Genomic DNA, 21,108 nt, shown 5'->3' on the forward strand with positions numbered 1-21,108 from the left:
CCAGAAGTTCTGTTTACATGTTTATAAATCATAAGTATTTGGCCCAATTCTAGCATTCGTGATAGAAGGACGTAAGGCTGGTAGCAAATGACTTATAGCAAATTAGGTTTCATTGACCTGTAAATCAGAAAAGATGAAGATACGAAACAGTGATCAATTGCATAATTCCCAAACATAATTCAAAATTGAAAGTATGGCAAAACACTGAACCCTAGACAAAACAGCTATTCTTAACTGTCTTATAAGCCAAGATGGATAGCAAATTGGATTGGGGTGATTCTTCATTTTATGCATTGAGAATATTTACACATAGATAGATATATAAAGACAGATCCACAGATGAATAGACAGACCTGCAGACTGACAAATAGGTAGATATCTTGATGGATTGTTTGAGAAATTACCTGAATATTCTGATATTAAAGTAAAAGTTTTTACAATTTTGATGAATAGTTTATCTTTAATTCATATCCTGAAACAGTTTCTAAATTTGGTTAATTTGCCGGAGTTTTTTGTTTTCTTTTCGTAATCAATAATAATGTATACATTTACGTGCAGTAATTTTAAGCTCGTTCAGCATTTTCTTCTTCCTCATCTGTCATTAGTCTTTCTTATGAAATTCGCATGTTAGATTTTACAGTGAATTTAATGATAGGGAATCAGTATACTTGGCGCGATGTCGCTCTCATCCATAAGACAGAGCTCTGCGCCAGTGTCCCATTTAAATTACGTGTATGAGGTTTTATCACACACCCCATGTTCCTTTCGTCCATGGACATTAGAGATAATGTCCCCTAGAATCAAAATCGTTGAAAGATGGTTCTTGCTATTTATAGATAATATTCGCTCAGTTTCAGATTCTCCCAAGTAAGGGCGAAATGGGCGATAATAAAACTGGAAAGAAATTTATCTTTTATACAGTATTAAGATATCCAGTCTTGTGGTCCTAAATGTATAATGTTCATAGATGACCCCAAACCTATCCCCCCAACCCCTATCAAAAACAAAGCTAAAAACAATACATAAAGGCAATATGTCAAGGTTACAATGCTAATCAGAATGGCGTAATTTAAGAATGTCTTGTTAATTTTGACGCTTTATTCTCGCCTTCAAATTCAGACTGCGAGCGTGTCCCTGAAATATACAATGTATTCATTTCATGCATGAGCTTCCGTTCTTTGAACCCACGACAGGCTGGTAGGAGGTTGGCACTCAGATATGAGTAAAACGTGTAACAGATGATGTTTGACGGTTGATTATAGCCGATAAATGGACTTTATTTCCAGTTCACCATGACGATGCGAGAGGTAAGACCTTGACAGAGTTGCGTCTAAACGGTAGGGGTCTAATTATCATATTTTATCGAACTTCTCTCCGACATTTCTAAGCGATGCAGCTGGTAAAAAAAGAATACCAAGATGGCGGCGTGATATACATGTACCTTGTGAATATTATGTTTACAGAAAGACAAATTTTTTATTATAGATATTTAAAACGTCGAGTGCCTGTGCGCCGTCACTGCTTATGTTAAACGTCCTGGGGTTTGTAACCTAATTACGTACGTGTATGTGTTCTCCAGTAAATGTACCACCGCCATGTTCATATTGTGTATAATATTGTTGATAAGCTGTTTTAAGTTTAAAGTAATACAGCACTTGAAATGGATTTGACCCGGTGTTGTAGCATAGACTTTTCCCCCGGAAAAATGTTATGAATTCTATACAATGAATATTATACAATGCCGCCACTTGTATCTTCGGTATAGTATTTAATGCAAAAAGAATCCCAGATACAATCATTCAGGTAAATTCCGATATTCTATATTGCGTGTTCAAAACATGCATTTGAATGTGTTTAAAATCGAAATAGTATCATACACAGGAAAAAGGCTGCATACTTAAATATTATAAAATTATTTATATTTCTAATTTAAGTGGTGCATTTTACTCCTCGTGTCAAAATCAATACACCTTCATTCATGAAATTGTTATTCATATCATATTATCTTGTAAATTTCATATACGTAGTAGCACGTTTCATGTACACCCACCCCAAACACATTAAATCAAGTGATTTCAGATTAAATTTTATTCTTAACGAAAATTAACAACCAGGTTCTACAACATAAAATGGTTCTCGTCGTCTCGAATTTTTGCGACAAGTGGTTATTGATGTGGGAGGAAACCAGAGAACCCACGTGCAAATTAAATGAGGGTTCGTCTTTGCAGTAACAAATATTTTCAGAGACCCCTTGATCGTAAATACTTTTACTAGGCACGTCTGAATGGAAAAAAAATGTTTGTTGTAAATATGAATTTTCTATCTTTAGTTTTCAAAATTCCCAATGCCAGTTTTCATGTAAATGAGCTATGACGTGTATCTCTAGTATGATTTTAGAAACTTACATTGGAAATTTGTGACGTATGTAATGTGAAGGACAATGTCCACTTTGTGTAACCTAAGAATTTGATTTTTTTAAAGAACATTTGAATGGAGAGAGGTAGACAAATAGGCGGACAGATAAAATTGTGGGAAATAACAATTTAATTTAGGTGTCATTTTCCCTCCAACTAAAATTAATTTCTATTTGGAACTCTTGCGTCAATAGTTGCATTTGTACTAGTCATACATTAGCCGTGCTTTTTCCATTCCATCTAATGTTGAATTATGACTTCCGGAATTGTGAATACATATTAAATGGGGAGAACGTTTACTTATCTATATCCTATTTCAACACATCGTTTCATATATACAACAATGCTTTGGTTTACCATGTTACCAAGAACAAATTTCAGTGTTACTATATACTATATAATCATTGCTATAGAGGTGACTGGTCATTTTTATTCATTTTTCTCACGTAAATGATTGAAGTATAGACTGTGTTTAGTGTGTGACGACTATTGCATTTGTCTCACGTAAAGGATTGAAGTATAGACGGCGTTTAGTGTGTGACGACTATTGCATCACAACGCGCACCGTTATCTAGAAAATGTGCATACCAGAAAACAAATAGCTCTTTATCATGGCTACCAAAATATTTTTTGTCTGCACTTTTAGGAACAAACGTACTTTATTACAGATGGAAATACTATGCAGTCCTGTAAATTAAAAAAAATCAACATGTCTGATATATATTTAAACGTAAGGTGCATTTCATTTATTAAATTTATGTTTATCGAACCATGAAACGCGGTGGAACGTCTTGAAGTTAATAACGACGTGCGATCATTGTTTTCGGTTTGTAACTGGACACGTGTTGTCTGTGGTTTCATCCAATGATTAGCTTTGCATTTCATTTCAAGCACCCAATCTTTGGAAAACATTGCTTAGATATTCGCAAAGTGTTGCAATATATTAAAAACACAGTAAACGTTTACGATTCTGAGAAGTCAGAACGAAATAGAAGCTGTCAACAGGGAAACAATCCAGTTTTGTTTTCAAGTTCTTCGTTTGAAGTTGAGCATTACATGTAAGAGATAATATTTTCACAAATTAAAATATCCCGCGAATCCCAGTATCAGTGTGTTAACAGTTCACGTTTTATCGGTTTTATCGATATCATTGTACTTGAGGGATCATTGTAATTAGTTTTATTTTATTGTTTGCTCAATGTTGTAATAGTTTTAGTTCTCGCGATGACGTCCGTTGGTTTCTTCATTGGGACAATATCATTCGCTTGCGAAAGTTTGCTGTTATCATAGTCGATATCGGGGAAATAAAGTCCCGCGAAAAAAACACTAGTATACAGTATATAATCAAATCTTGCTATCTCTTTATTCCTCTTTCTGTTCCGTGGGGATCCAGGTTAGAGTAGGTCCTCAGTACTCCTTGCTTGTTGTAAGAGGCGACTAAATGGGGCGGTTCTTCAGATGAGACCGGAAAAACCGAGTGTCACGGCGGGTGTGGCACAATAGCGATCCATCCCTACTTAAAGGTCGTAAGCGCCGATCATAGTCCTTTACAGCCAGCCCTTCATCGGCAATGGTGACGTCTCCATATGCGTGAAAAAGTCTCAAGTGGAACGTTAAACAATATACAATCAATCAATCAATATTTCTCTTTCTACATTAAAAAATATTACTTTCCTAGCCTTAATAAGGTGTACATTATACTTCGAATGTAGCAAAAACATCATATCAACCCAACAAATGTAAATGATATAAATGTTTTATTAAACGATTTGATGCTTTAAAACATCAAAACCGACTACAGGGAAAAGAGCACCAATTCATTTCCAACCCTTTGGCCCTCTCACGAATTCATGATATGATTCTTAGACAAATGCCCAGCAACATTTTAAAGCTCTGATAAGAAACTATAAAAAATAAATAAATAATCTCTTATTCCTGTACAGGTTATATTTCTACTTCGTTACAATACCATGATAATTCCCTCAGTGAGATTTCGATGTTGTGCGACAATTCAAACTCTTACAATATCGCTGTGAATTGAAAATGATTTTTATACTTGGTTCTGGCAAACCACGTAACACGTATAGGCAGTTATGACTCCGCTCTGTCTTGGGTAAATAACCTCAAATATAAACATCCGGGGATTTGACACTAGGCAAGAGTTTATTAATCGGTACACGATCGGTCATCATTAGAAGGAATGTAAGTTCAACAATTGTTACTCGCTCAGAATTATTCAGTCATATGATAATACAAGATATTGATATGAAGGCTAAATGTGTCCAGTAAATTACTCCTTTTCACCCATGAACATATCTCTCTAATACAGTCTGGAAATAATCACTCTAGAAAGACCGTCCTATTGCGAATTTACACATCAAAGATCGTCAATGTACTTTACACTAAGGAATAGTGAGTATTCTTATAAATCCTATCAAGAATACAGAATCTATATCAGGGCATACACAGACTACTGGGTCAATATCGCGACAATAAAATTTGCGAAATGCTGATTTTAATCTGTTAAACCCCGGGGAACATCAAATTATTTGCCAGTAGTCTGCCTCGGTTTAAAAGTTGTTCATCTGTAGAACACGCTCCTGTGTATTGAATCAGTTGAGAGACATAAACAGGCGATTATGGAATAATCTTATATTTAACAGTGAGGAGTTGGCGGTGGAGAAGCTGAGGTCATCCCGTTTGTCATAACATTGAGTTGTTAGTTTGCCATGAACGTCTGCATTCAGTAACATATCTTTATGAGAATGATAACAGGCTTTTATGTCTTCAATAAAAAATCCAAATATAGAGGAGGTGTGAACGACTCAGCGTTGTCTTTCATTTCGAATTTACAGGAAGATATCAAATTGCGTATGAAGGAGTACAATTTGTGCACATGGGATTTCCAACTAGCAAGACATGATCTCCAACATGTACGACTATGGAAATATTGTCAATGAGGAGCTCCAGCATTTCTTTGATATCGTCTTCATATTAATCATATGCGTATAGATTCTGAATGGTGTTTAACAAAGCAATTTTTGGATGACTGTTCACACGATATTGATGTTTTCGGGTTTCAGTTTTTGTAAAGAAGTAGTTGTTTATCATGTTAAAAAGTCTACTCTCTAATTTATTGTAAAAAGTCTACTCTCTAATTTATTGTAAAAAGTCTACTCTCTACTTTATTGTAAAAAGTCTACTCTCTACTTTATTGTAAAAAGTCTACTCTTTAATTTATTGTAAAAAGTCTACTCTCTACTTTATTGTAAAAAGTCTACTCTCTAATTTATTGTAAAAAGTCTACTCTCTAATTTATTGTAAAAAGTCTACTCTCTAATTTATTGTAAAAAGTCTACTCTCTAATTTCTCTAATTTATTGTAATGTACGATTTTGTAAAGTGTTGAAAACTCATACGTGTTGAAATTGTTGTTTTGGGAAAGTTTTGTGGTTTCAAATTAACTAAACGTTCTTTGGATTTTCGAGAAATAAATTTGATTCGCACCTTTTGTCGCATGTTATTTGGCACAATGCCTTTTCCTTCACAACAGTCAAGACATTTATTTTCGTGAGGTGTAAAGATGGAGTTTGAAACAGTATTATTTGCTATGTGTTTTCGTTGTGAACGGTTTTGTGAAGATTTGGAATCCAGCATAAATACGGGAATTTATTTCTCCCCTTGACTGGAATGGTTAATTGTTTTTAGAACTGAAACCTGATTTTAAAGAAATTCGTCTTTTAAAATGTAAAACTTATACGGTACCAATTTTGATGCACCAGATGCGCATTTCGACAAATAATGTCTCTTCAGTGATGCTCAACCGAAATCAAACTTTAAGTTGGATTGTCAAATGTGGAATAAAAATGAGTATCTTCTTTAAAAAAAAAATTATATTTGCAATCATGAGAGTTACAGACGAAGACAATATTGACACAAGATTTGCCAGCTATAGCCAATATATATTCCTCATGTAATCCATCCAATTCTTATAACCCTTGGTTCATTAAAACACAGAAAGATATATGATGCTCATCTTTGTTTAAATGTGTTTAACACGAGATCTTAATATTCCACTTATAATATCTATCCATGCTGATAAAGTGTTCATTTCTTCCTTCTAATATTTAGTCCATTGTCTGAAATATTACATTCGAAAGAATTCATAATAGAGATGACGTTCCATTGCCAACTGCAAGATCGGAGCTCTACAATTTAATGGACCTTTGAAAGTGAGTGACGTCGGGTTGTCATATTTCAACTATATTCACACTAATGACATACAGGTACCGCAATTAAAATGAAATAGGTAATTTTTGAACATACATTTATAACAAGTTTTATCTTCTCGACACGTGTAGTGTAGCCTATATATTTCGGTTATACTGTTTTGTACAAATATTGTCAACTTACTTATCGATATCACCCATGATCACGACTTTTTAAAACTTTTATAAATCACTCGACGCTTTATAACAAATCTTCATAATGTATTTTGTCAGTGTCGTGCTTTCACATAAATCAAGGCTTTCAAAATCTATCATCTAAAAATATTGGCATTATTCATAAAAATACTATAAAAACTCTATTAAAATGGTGACAACTAAATATAGAAATTACAGTTTGCCATAGAGGTGACAAATTACCATAAAGAATGTACTTTGTATGACAGGGGGTCTTCCTGTTATACACCTCGGGTCCTGAAAAGTGAAGTGTAATTTGGTTCCGCCTAAGATCAATTTCTCAGCATTATTTCTTCTTTTTTTAAAAATGAAAATCGATTCAGTGAACTTTTGACAAATTCAGCAAATGGATGACGCATTGACATTATTGGCATGCCTCTGTTGAATTTTGATTCCTTTACATCCTTTGTGAGAAATTTTTGCACAGATTTAGAGTCACTGGTTTTACCTACAGTGCCACATATTTATGTTTATGCTGTCCTTTGAACCATCAACTTAATATTCAAGATACCAGGGGTCCTAATTTTTAACAATGTGATACGAGGTCATACAAAAACTAGGTGAAAGTTTCCACGATATAAACTACAATAATTATGATATGAGAAAGTACTTCCCTACAGGCAATATTTATGTACCTTAATGATGAATTGTACATTATCAAGGTACATTAACACTCATACCGCTCGTAAAAGTCATTCATTTAATGGATCGGTCGCGGTATTCTAGTAGTCTAGGACAATAGCGTCGCACTCTCCGTGCCAAATATGCTTTGGGATCAGTTTAAGCAAAATGACACACATCTTTTTAAATTAATCCTACGCTTTTCAGAATTGTAATAATATATTTGGCGAGAAAGACAGCAAAATACAATGTAGATTTTACTTCATAACCACATGAGCGAAATGTTTTGAAATGAAACTTAAAACAGCATACAAATTAAACAAAGAAAACATCTGCTCATTGTGATGGATGTTTTCTTTAGAATGACGTGCCATTTTTCCTAAAACGTGTATATCATATGAAGAATTTAAACGTTTATTTTAACATACCAAACGGTCTTAAAGTTGACAGAAAACGCATTTATATGCGTTAGTACGCGTGAATTAACATACAGTAATATTTTATCAATGTACGAGTTGTATCTCTTATTATAGAGATATTATTCCTTAATTGAATTTCACAAAAAAGGTTAAATGGGGGTCGGGGTTAAAATAGGCTATCAGTACCCCTTGTTTGTCGTGAGAGGTGACTAACTGGGGCGGTCCTTCCATATAATTTGGACAACTATTTTGAGTTAACATTAGATAATTCATGGGATTGTTTTAAATCTGTGTCACTTCACCCACAATGGGTCGTGGCCCCTTATGATACGAAGTTGAAATCAAAAAGATATACAAATCAAAACCATGATATAAATAATCTAATTAAAATAAGATTTCTTAGATCCGCGCCGTATACTCCGAAACTCCATATAGAACTATTGCCTGAGAGGACACAAAATGAATGCTCTCCCTTTGAAGAGAGATGTATATAAATAGATACACTGATAGCAATGTCACATTTTATTCAACACGACAGTCAACAAACATGAACATGAGAAAGATAAATAATAACGAAATGAATATGACATATGGAGAGAACAAACTCTATGAGAGTTCAGTTGGAATTCAAATAATTTTGGGACGGAGTACTATTGGCCATAGAGGTCGTCATCTGTAGAAAAAGAAAAGAATTAATTAATTTTATTTTTAAAATATCGAAAACTAAATGACTTTCATCTTACACTTCATTAATCAGAAAATCATTGATGCAGTAGTTTTCTACCCTTTGCTTCAGTTTAATTTGAGCTAATGAATAAATGCAAGGTGAAGATAACGAACAGTGATCAATCTCATAACTCCTACAGGCAATACAAAATAGATAGTTGGGCAAACACGGACCCCTGAACACACCAGAGGTGGGATCAGGTGCCTAGGAGGAGTAAGCATCCCCTGTTGACCGGTCACGCCCGCCGTGAGCCCCATATCCTGATCAGATAAACGGAGTTATCCGCAGTCAAAATCAAAAACTTAAGAATGCAATGGAGATTGCTTAATCCTGATATTAATATAAAATGGACATAAAAACAGTTAATTTAGGATTGACTGAAAATGATGTAAACTAGAAACTTTGCACATAACAAGGAAGTGAAATTAAAAGTGTACACAGTGTAATAAAAGTGTAATAAATGTATAATTTTGGCTAATCAATACCTTGGATACAAGATAAATTGTTTGTACAGGGCATGGAACCGTCTGGTAGGCAAGAACACTTGTTACAGCCATCTGCAGCGGGGACGACGTCACCGGAAGTGTAGAATTTACCCATGTAGGTACATCTGGGTTCTGTTTAACGAAATCAAAGACTCGTATTAGTATACAGTTAGTCTCCGTGTGATTTACGTGTACATTAAAGGTGAAGATAACGAACAGTGTAAAACGTATTTTACCTCTTATTTTAAAATAAAGCATCTTGACAATAAAAACTATAATGAGAATCAAGGGTAAAAGGACGAAATATTTAAGAGGAGCCAACAGCTGTGCTGTGACAACTGCATTCAATATTTTTGGTATGTTATTGATAAACATTTTCAATCATACTTCGTTAAATATTTTATTGTTTTATCTACAGATTCGCAGGGGACTACTTTAAATCAATTGTGATGTCACCTCTGCTTGCATAAATCGATGATTTTGAAGTCAGTTGTTTACATATTATGATGGACAAAAGGATTTCGAAACGAAAGTGTGCCAAAAGAATTAGAAATGCATATAATTTCGAAAATACTGCGGATAATTCCGTTTACCTGATCAGGATATGGGGCTCACGGCGGGTGTGACCGGTCAACAGGGGATGCTTACTCCTCCTAGGCACCTGATCCCACCTCTGGTGTGTCCAGGGGTCCGTGTTTGCCCAACTATCTAATTTGTATTGCTTGTGGGAGTTATGAGATTGATCACTGTTCGTTATCTTCACCTTGCATATGGACTCTTCTCATGTTCAGTGAACGTAATCAGATGAAAGGGGGAGATAACGAACAGTGATCAATCTCATAAATCCCATAAGCAATACAAAATAGGTAGTTGGGTCAACACCGACCCCTGGACACACCAGTGGGGGGATCAGGTGTCTAGGAAGAGTAAGCATCCCCTGTCGATCAGTCACACCTGCTGTGAGCCCTATATCTTGATCAGGTGAATATTTATGTCAATATCCAAGTATTGGACAGCTATTTACTTCTTTACAACTGATCCACACAAATGATACAATGTACTTACTGTTGTAGCTTTTTAGAAGTTTCTTAGTGACGTATTTATCACTACATGACATCTCAGTACATCTGACCTCTCCTGTCTTAGAACAGATACACGTGTTACACTTATCTCCCTTGGGGAAGGATTCTCCTGATTTGTATACTGCTCCCTTGTAGGTGCAATCTTAGTAAACAAAAATGAAATACACATATTTAATACACATTAAGGCATTTTCTCAGATAAATCAGTGAGTTGGTGACATTTAATTCTTAATGGATATCAAAGAATATTATGTTTTTATGTCTTACATATTTCTATAAATTCTAAGTGTATAAATGGTTTTTAGATATGGCTGCAATGTATGCATGAAAGGTGAAGATAACGAACAGTGATCAATTTCATAACTCCTATAAGCAATACCAAATAGATTGTTGGGCAAACACGGCCCCCTGGACGCACCAGAGGTGGGATCAGGTGCCTGGGAGGAGTAAGCATCCCCTGTCGACTGGTCACACCCGCCATGAGCCCTATATTCTGATCAGGTAAACGGAGTTATCCGTATTCAAAATCAGTGCAATACATTTCAAAATTAAGGATTATCTCCTTCATGCATAGCTCTTATCCTTGGACGAATTTGGCTCCACTTGTTTGGCACGCTGTTTTTGGCTATATTTAGATCTAAACCTTCATAGTTATTTCGGATTTCAAACATTTTGGTTGAGCATCACTGAAGAGACATTATTTGTCGAAATGCGCATCTGGTGCATCAAAATTGGTACCGTATAACTTTTACATGTAAAGTATAATTTTACCTGGATAGCACGAAAACTGTGTACAGCTTATGTTTCCAGTCACCATGCACCAACAAGTATTGCATTCATCAGGTGAGAAGGTATTACCAGCTTTGTATACACGTCCACCATAGTAACAGTCTGAGAAGGATAAATTATATACATATTATATACATATGTGCAGGTAATGTATATATAATATATATGTTTATTGTTGTAATTAAAGGTTTCGCAGTCTAATGTAGAGTTAGAGCTATGCTAGTAGTTTATTGTTAGGCTAACGTATCAATAAGTGTTGTGTTTGTAGATTTTTCCAGTCTAATGTATAGTAGAGTTATATGTAGGTTTGTAGTTTCCCCTAGTCTGGTGTAGAAGTAGTGCTCGTTCTAGGTTTGCTAGTCCAGTGTATTATTATTGATACGTTGATACGTTGTAGTTTGTGCTTGTCTAGTATATAGTTTGTGGTATATTTGTGGTTTCTGGTAGTTTAGTTTAGTGTACAGGTACCGGTAGTCATACTTTTTTTTATTGTTCTGTTATTTACAAATGTGATCATTATCCTGGGGAAAAAAGCCATATAGAGAATCATATCCTGTTATTATTTCAAGAAGAGTACTCCCAATCTGGAGAATATTATATTATTAGTTCTCCATTTTTTAAAAATATATTTACCCGGAAAACATGAATCGTCTGAGCACTTTACGGTTCCATCAGCCATGCATTTACATGTGTTGCAGTTATCTCCCTTGTCAAACACTTCACCTCGGGTATAGTATTCTCCCAAGTAAAGGCAGTCTGTAGAGAAGTGATATGCAATATTTACTTTTATACATATATAGGCTATATCAATAGCTTAAATGATTGATTGAATATTGTTTAACGTCCCTCTCGAGAATATTTCACTCATATGGAGACGTCACCACTGTCGGTGAAGAGCTGCAGAATTTAGTTCTATGCTCGGCACTTATGGCCATTGAACAAGGAGGGATCTTTATCGTGCCACACCCGCTGTGACACGGGGCCTCGTTTTTTTTCGTCTCATCCGAAGGACCGTCCCATTTAGTCGCCTCTTACAACAAGTAAGGGGTACTGAGGACCTATTCTAACCCGGATCCCTGTAAACGAATATGACCACACTCTACCCCTGACAATATTTGACGGTATCACATTGATGATATTCCCCTGACCACTACTTAGTAATGCCCTTCACTTCTGCATATTGACATTACCATGTTGTAATATCTAATCTATACAAATCGTAATGATAACCAATTCCTCATACATGCATTGCAATTATAAACAATAAGCGTATGAATTTTGATGAATATAGTACGTTCATTTTAATGACAGGGAATCACGACAGAAATGGAAGTAGAATGTAAATTTAATCTATACATTTTATTTTTGTAAATACATGAGGGTATGACCTGCATAACGTTACGTTCTTCATGAAGTATGTCGGTGTGAACCGTTTCATTTCACATCCTCGTGTATTTTCAAAATTGAAATTTATTTCTTAATTGAATAAGACACAACTACATTATACATATAACTAAGCTTGTTGAGGAGGAGATGTATGTTTATGATATACACTGTATGTCTACAGCAGCTTGTCGATGTACACTTTATGTACAAGTATGAAAGATGAAGATAACGAAAAGTGATCAATCTCATAACTCCCATAAGCAATACAAAATAGAGATTTGGGCAAACACGGACCCCTGGATATACCAGAGGTGGGATCAGGTGCCTAGGAGGAGTAAGCATCCCCTGTCGACATTTGCTTTCTAATACCTTTATATTTATCTAAATTGCCGTCGTGTCTTTAGTTCTTTAAAGCTCGTTAAACTTGGATTTAGGAATTCGTATCCATCTATTTATGTTGTAAAACAATATAGGAACTCTTTGTTATTTAAATCAATGTCCTTTAATCTATGGCATCACTAAGGTAAAAAAAAAAATCTTCTTTCTTACCTGGATAACAGACGTCAGATGTACATTGTACAATCCCTCCTGTCAGGCATGCGCACTTATTACATCCGTCTCCTTTTCTGAATGTGCTGCCTGACTCGTAAACCTTTCCTTTAAATTCACATTCTACAGGGGAAAAAACCAATGTCACTTTGAGATTTTCTTGTATCTATATTTTCATTAAACTTTATCTTTTACAGTTCACATGTACTCCATTATCTGTTTTGATGTCCGTGAAAAGCACTATCAGCAGTCAACAAATGTTGGCATAGATAAAATTACCAAATCATAAGATTTGTGGAACAATTGAGAGCTTATTACATCTTTACGTTTCCACATACTTGGCTCACAAGAATCCTTGGTACAAAGCACGTCCCCAGTGACCATACACGTGCATCTATTGCAGCCATCGCCCATTGGAAACACGGCACCGGTGGGGTACTGCTGGCCACCATATACACAATCTGGAAAATACCATATAAACATAATGGGTTAACAAAACTATGTTACAGTGTATCCGTGTCACAGTCTATTAATTTTTTTTTATTTTTTATTTTTTTTTTTTTTTTGAATTTTATCAAAAAAGTACTATACGTATATATTCAAACGTGGTGTTCAATTTGAAAAATGTGAATGTTACATCTTCGTTCGTTTTTTTTTTTTATATATTGTGCAGGTTCACAATTCCATTTCATCACAAACAAATATACATAATCCATTAAAACATGCATGTAACACCAAATTTGCACATTCCTACTTTTGTTAAAAACCTTACAATCACGGCTTTATTCTATAAGCAAGGAAACAGTCTATTTACCTGGGTGGCACTTCTTTTGGGTACACTTGGTCTTCCCTGACGATAGACATGTGCATTGGTTACAATCGTCTCCAGCCGGAAACACGTCACCAATTTTGTACGTCAGACCAAGATGTCTGCAACCTAGACAGCGGAAGTGAAGAAATGAATATTTCATTATACAACACTACGTGCGGTTTTCCTGATTCATTGCGATTATATGCCTCCCAAGAATGAAAAACCAAAATTGAATTATATAATCAGGAAGAAAATTTAAAGTCATTGCAAACTTCTCCAATGATATGTTTTGTATATATGCATTGTAACAGTCTGTAGTTAAACAACAGTGGCGATAGTCTACAACATTTACATTTCTGATGTTTATGCCTTTAATGGCTGTATCAATTGTAATGGCGCTGCAGTTGTAAACAATGCGCGTATGAATACAGAACTGCTTGATAAATATAGTACATTGCACACCTATTTTAACGGCTCGGAAGTCCCGAACATATCGACGTATTATGCAAAAATGAGAAATATATTTCAGTTTTGAAAATACATGAGGTTAAGAACTACAATGCTCCTTGCTTACATACTTCCCATGAAGTGATAATGCGCTTCATGAAGGATGCCGGCGTAAAGCATTGCAGTTCAGACCTTATTTATTTTCAATTCTTATGTATACCCATTACATTTATATGAAGCTCGAATATATTTTGATCGATCTTCATCGTAATGGATGCCATTAATATATGTTGTACAAAAGATATCGGTAGATGAAAACACTTTAAGCAGTCATTTTACGTACAGTTGTCGCTGTCTACAATCACGTCACTGAGCAGATTCTTTAGCAGCCCGATATGAACATAGAAAATCAGACGGGATGACATAGCGTGCAATGTACATGTAACATACAGTTTGTCGAAATACGTAATTCATTTTGATAATTTGTCAAATTCGTGCCATAAATATCGAGAAATCATCCGAAAAGATAGCAATTCATCTGTAATAGATGTCCGCCCACTGAATGAAAACCCTTATTTCTTTAACCTTCATTAATTCATTTCTTATAAAGAACTTGATAATTGCATGAACAATATCTGAAATAGTTCACAACGCACGAATACCAATAAAAATCTCACATAATTGTCATGTATGTTTTTGGTTGTTTGTTGTTGTTGGTTTTTTTTTTTTTTTTTTTTTTTTTTTTTGGTTATATTTTTTCGAAAAAAGCGATAATGATAGATACATGTGTAAATGTATTATAATGAATGCATACGAATTGGCGATATAATTGGAATTTGCTAAATCATCTTTCTGTCCAATAGTTACCTGGGTAGCAGGGATCTGAGGTACACTTCACGGACCCATCCCCGCGACACTCGCATTTGTTACATCCGTCACCCGTGGGGAAAACCACGCCCAATTTGTACATCTGACCCAAGTACTCACAATCTGAAATCAACGATAGAATTCAAAATCAACATGTACATGTAATACATAAATAATATTATTTTCTTTAGATATGGTATTTACACATGCACAGAGTTTTCATTTTGGAAATGTTTATATTTTTTTCTTCAATATCCGAATAAACAATTTGCTTGAAACAGTTGATGCTTTGTCAAAAAAAAAACAAAACAACTATATCTTCTTAATTTAGAAAAGGGCCTTCATAAATTCTTAAGGAAATGCATTGCATATAATTATATGTACGAGTAGAACTGCATATTCTTACATTCCTTGGTGTCACACACGATCGTGTAGTCTTGCGTGCACCTGCATTGTCTTCCTTCGCTGTCCATGAATGTCTGCCCGTATGTGTACGTGTTATATCCATAAACACACGATCTGTCATCTGACGCTGAGAAAGGAAAAATGGGGGGAAATCAATGAGTAATATTTCATATTTACACGATACTATATGATTGCATTTACACATGCGTGTTTATTTTCATTCTGTGTAGCATCTAGATTTAAAGTTTTAATATTCAAGTTTTATAATCTGTATTCTGAAAAAATTAAAATGTTGTTCGTCTGTACGAAAAGCCTAGATACATATATGTATCGATGATTATGGATTATAATAATTGTAATAAATAAGTATAATTATAGATATCATACAGATAAATGAAAAAGATAAATAGATATAATTATAAATGGAGAAAAATGTAAAAGTTTAACATTCTGTCCTGCAGTCTAAAAGGCAATAAAACGATTCGCCCCGTCTTCGCTCTAACAATACTATGCATATTTAGAATTGATATTAAATGTGCTGAGGACATTTTGGACGCTTTTCGCGTTGTGCCACATTCTTGTGGAAGTGAAGTGAGTGCAATACGATGTTTTTAACATCTAATGATCGCTTGCGTATACTTAATTTATTAATCATCGTCCTGACTAAAGCGACCCATATTGTTATTGTAAAGGAATGTGTACTTTGCCGACATTTGTTTATTTTGGGGGTTGTTTTTTTTTGTTGGTTTTTTTTTTTTTTTTTTTTTTTTGTATTTTGTTTGTTTGGGGTGTTTTTTTTTTTGGGGGGGGGGGGGTTATGGTTAGTAGTAGATTTGAAGATATTGGTAATATGATACAGTAATAGAAAAAAAATCGTTCCTTCCATTTCGAGATTTAACCATCCTCTCTCCCTATCCAATGAAAAATAAATCATTTGATCTACTTGCGTTAATGTAACGTGAAGCAACATAGTAAATTCGTAAGTTTATCAATGAATAATGTCAAAATCGACAGCGGATCAAAGATATATTTTAATCATATCCCTCCTCCCCCGCCCCACTCGTTATGCGATACCGTGTTGTTTGCTGTATCATTGTTATTGGAGAAATATGACGAAACTTTAAGAATAACTACTCAAAATATATACATTTCTTTTAAAGACCATTTAGACTACTTCAAAATAGGACATCATTTACTAAAAAGATTCTGAATGTTAAATTCATGTAACAAATCTTACATGCAATACAGCTTAATAAATATGCAATATAAATATACATATACAAAAATATTCACTTGTTTTATTAAAGATTTAGTTTTCATTGTCAAATGAGTCACCTCGACATTCCTCTTATGTGCTTTACTATCAGTGTGCGTATTCTCAAAATGGAGAGTCTTAAAATAAATGTTTATACTTTCAAATTCGGATGCTGGTATAAATTTCATTTTACACTATATGAAATATACATGTGAAGTAAACAGAATTCGGATATATGAAAATAAGATTAAGAATGTAAAACGTTTTAGTAATATAGAAATATATAAAAGTTAGCGATTTTGAAAATGAAGAAGTTAGTAACAGTTAGGAAATATATTCTTTAAAAAAGATATAATGATAAAAAATTATGATAGTGATAACATTTCCATCTAATTTTATTTCATAATTCATATTTCCAATTCAATTAAACGGCCAAGAAAATAATATCTTCGTGAATAGTGATAGTGATGATGACACTTTTCCTTTTAAATTTTCTTTAATAAAAGTCCCAAGGAAAATATCTGCAGTACATGAATTATATAGTAATCATACGATTTATGAAATATTTTGATTACAAATTATGAAATTGCTAAATGAATAAAAGAAATAAATAAATTCAAAAATGATACTTACAATCAGCTTTACTGGAAGCGGCAAACACGAAGACTAACAATATCAGACCAAAGAAATTCTTCATAATGGTAAAGAATGTCAAACCCTGGAAGTTAAATTAGGAATTAATCGAACCAACACTACCGAGTGCTAATCGCTAATGATTTGAAAATTCGAAGTAGGATTCTTTTTATATAGAAATATTAAAACGGAAGTTCCCGTGCTTGTAAATTTTTATAGAGGCGTAATGGTGACAAGCCTTATTTTTGGCAAATAGGTGCAGAATCTCAATTAAAATTGCTGAGTTTTGACAGGTATTAGTGGTTGGGTGAATTTTATGTCGGAAAGGCTAATGCATACTAACTATCTGTATTAATATGTTTTACCTGCGAAGCTTCCCCGTATTTATTTATTGTGGTGGAGATTTTTAAATACAGATTTATCATCCTGCTGGCTCTGCTGCGCCAAAGTGTTTGACGTTTCATTGGTAGAAACTAATTTTCAATAAGGCTTCGTGTTTGTTTGTTTGGGGTTTTTTTTTGGGGGGGGGGGGGGGGTGCTGGACTTCTGTTGTTTCTTTTAATCAGATGTCGTTATTGGTGATGCATGAATATCGAAAACATTTACATAGGCTAATTGTAGATTGACATTCATGTATAATTTACTGACCTTCATGATGTACTCTATTTTTTTTCAGGTACACACATTTATTCACGTAATGACAATCAGAGTTTTAACATCATACCCTTACAAACCCACCTGACTAGGGGGTACAGGGTATTTTATCTACCATTTACTCACACATCCGCTCTAATAGGCATTCATTCAAAGATATAAGATAGATTTAGATACTCTTAAATTTTAACAGTCTCCAATATTGCTGCGAGTTACAAGTGGGAGGCAGCAGAGGCGAATACAGGAATTTTTTTAAAAGGGGGAGGGGGGTTCTACCATTAATTTTGGTTTTCAAAGGTGGCGTTCCACTCTCAAAATGCGTTATTTTTGCCTTTTTCAGCAAAATTTTCTGAAGAAAAGGGGGGAGGGGTTAACCCCCGGAACCGCCACTGGGGAGGATAGATTTATGGTATTCGTAACAACCAATTTAAAAAAGAAAAGAAAAAGAATCGTGATTTTTTTTACGTGTTAGAGTATATGGACACAAACCCTTGTGATTGTTGGATCCTATTGAAATGTATTTACATGTAGTAATCAAAATAAGAGACCCTTTCAGAATCAATCTGAATATGAGAGAGGAAATACGATACATCAGTTTTAAGTGCTATTGCGCATCACAATTGAAGAAAACAAATTATTACGGAAATTATAATTGTTTCGAATGTGTACATGTAGCATCAGGAAGATTTTGTGAAATATATCTGTGTATCGTGATTGTTAGATATGAAATATACATGAGAAATAAATACACAAGAAATCTCGCTCTTCTTTGGTCACGTGAGCTTATGAAAAGCGTGGTAATATACATGCACGGAGGCCATACTCGTTATGAGGCGTGACTTTTCGTGCAAGAAAGGTGCCTTTGCATTCAATTAGCAATTGAAAAACCATTAAATCAAACATGACTAAATAGCGCGTTGGCTGAAACCAGTTATCGAACGCCAAATGTCCGCATTCTTTATCAAACACCTTATTGGAGTTCTGCACATCTGTATTTATTTGTTTGTTTGATGACCATTCCCGGTGACTTCTCATGTTTTGTTTTGTGTTTTCTTCTTTTTTCCCCCTTTGTTTTCTGTTTTGTTTTTCTTTTATTGTTTTTTTTTTTATTTATTTAATTAATGTTTTCCTAACAAAATGTTTCTTTTCCTCTTCTAAAGAAAATTGCTATGTTGTGCCTTTGATATAGATTTTAAGAATTGTAATGGTAGACATATCCTCATGAACGTGCTGAAGTTGTAAACAATAGAGAACTAGTGGATAAAAAATATAGCATGTCTATTTTAACGACGGGGAATTCCGACAGAAATGAAAGTAGAATATACATATAAGAAATAAATTTCATTTTTGAAATTACATGAAGGGATGATCTGCAACTTTTTCGCTATGTCGACATACAAGATAAGTACGTTTACATGTAACATATATATGTCAAACAGGGTGACATGGGACGAGTAAGATATGATGACCACTCCTTCTTAAAATAGGCATTTCGCAAATTATGTGGTCGTTATAACGATCTAGTTTGCCAATACAATCTATCATTGGGGCAGATGCTGTCTGACGTGTTTCATACCGATTGTTAGGCCGTTCTTGGCACACTGATTTTGACTACGGATTACTCCATTTATCAAATCAAGATATAGGGCTCACCGCGGGTGTGACCGATCGACAGGGGATGCTTACTCCTCCTAGGCACCTGATCCCACCTCTGGTGTGTCCAGGGATCCGTGTTTGCCGAACTCTCTATTTTGTATTGCTTATGGGAGTTATGAGATTGATCACCGTTAGTTATCTTCACCTTTCATAATGGTTTTACTCGTCCCACGGACATGCATGTATTCTTAATTTGTGTTATTGCTAATACATTCCATTCATATACGCTGTCATTTATAAATTGACAGCTTGGGTCATTAATCAGTGTCTGAATCCCTTAAAGGTGAACCTGCGCATCACAGTCTCTTTCAACATAAAAACAAAACAATGAGCAATCCATTTTTCGGTTCTTCGACATCTTTCGTAGTTGCAAAGGGATGTTTTGTGATAAAGATAATCACCGAAACCTTTCCCAATCACATTCCGGGCGTTCTCTGAACTGTTGTATAGACCTACTAGAATTGTTTTATATGATTAGAAGTACCAACAGAAATATATACAAACTAGTTCTTTGTTTAGTTTGCTTTAGCAGTACAATGTAATAATGTTTAAACTAGTTATCCGAATTTGTGATTGTCTATTACGCTCGTAAACCTGTTGATGTATGATGCAGATAGTAAGGTACACACAGGAAAAAGAGTTTTTAGTCAGAAATAAGTTTTAAATAAAAGCAAATTCAGAAGTTACAGAAAATTGTACTCGTCACTGGGGACGAATGCAGTAGGATATTCACTCGTCCTGCACCAATGTTAACCAGAGCGAGCGAACGAGTATCATTTTGCACCCTTCCGGACCCAACATGCAACTTAAGATATGTTGACATGCAACAACAATATGATCGGAGATAAATTAGGAAACATTCAAAACACCAAACATCGCCAACGTGTGACAACCAACAATGCAACGTACGTGTACATTTATTTATTTGTTTATTTATTTATTCATTTTATCATTATTATTTTTCAACAAACATTCTGTAAATAGTTCATTGTATATCTTCATAATACAGTCTACTCCGTATATAATGAAATCTAGGGGACTGACCTGAATTGTTCATTATATCCAAAGTTCAATATAACCAATGCTGAACTACACAAATATTGCTACTGGGGGATTTATTTTAACTTCAATATAACATATATTTCAATATATCCGACTTCAATATAAGTGGAGTGGACTGTATATGACAAAGTCTTTATAAGCAGTCTGTTGAAATTCCCATGCGCATGACTTGTGCTCCTTTATCAGCCGAACTGCTTTGATATTCTTATGAGGCAGAATTTATTCAAAAGCTTCTACACGAGAAGAAAAGAAAATTGTATTATTCAACTCAACACTAAATAAATAGTGACACACATGTGGGTGATTGTATCATTGAACATTTCCGCCACGAGTAAACCATTGGCAGCTGAGGGGTGGAAGTTTTCAAATAAATATAGTTCTCTA

At 34.5% G+C, this 21,108-nt stretch overlaps 1 protein-coding gene across 1 annotated transcript in view; it reads right to left on the minus strand.

Annotated features, from left to right (window-relative positions):
- Positions 1-17,481, minus strand: part of LOC125661863 (kielin/chordin-like protein) — a 73,143-nt gene extending 55,662 nt beyond the window's left edge. Inside the window, exons 1-4 of the mRNA XM_056146213.1 lie at positions 17,353-17,481; positions 15,466-15,591; positions 15,060-15,182; positions 13,749-13,871 (exon numbers count right to left, since the gene is read on the minus strand). Of these exons, the coding sequence (XP_056002188.1) occupies positions 13,749-13,871; positions 15,060-15,182; positions 15,466-15,591; positions 17,353-17,416 (436 nt within the window). The 5' untranslated portion in view covers positions 17,417-17,481. The remainder of the gene's footprint in view (positions 1-13,748; positions 13,872-15,059; positions 15,183-15,465; positions 15,592-17,352) is intronic.
- Between the last annotated feature and the right edge of the window lie 3,627 nt (positions 17,482-21,108).

Source organism: Ostrea edulis, chromosome 8 (assembly GCF_947568905.1).
Source record: "Ostrea edulis chromosome 8, xbOstEdul1.1, whole genome shotgun sequence".
NCBI classification, from domain to species: domain Eukaryota; kingdom Metazoa; phylum Mollusca; class Bivalvia; order Ostreida; family Ostreidae; genus Ostrea; species Ostrea edulis.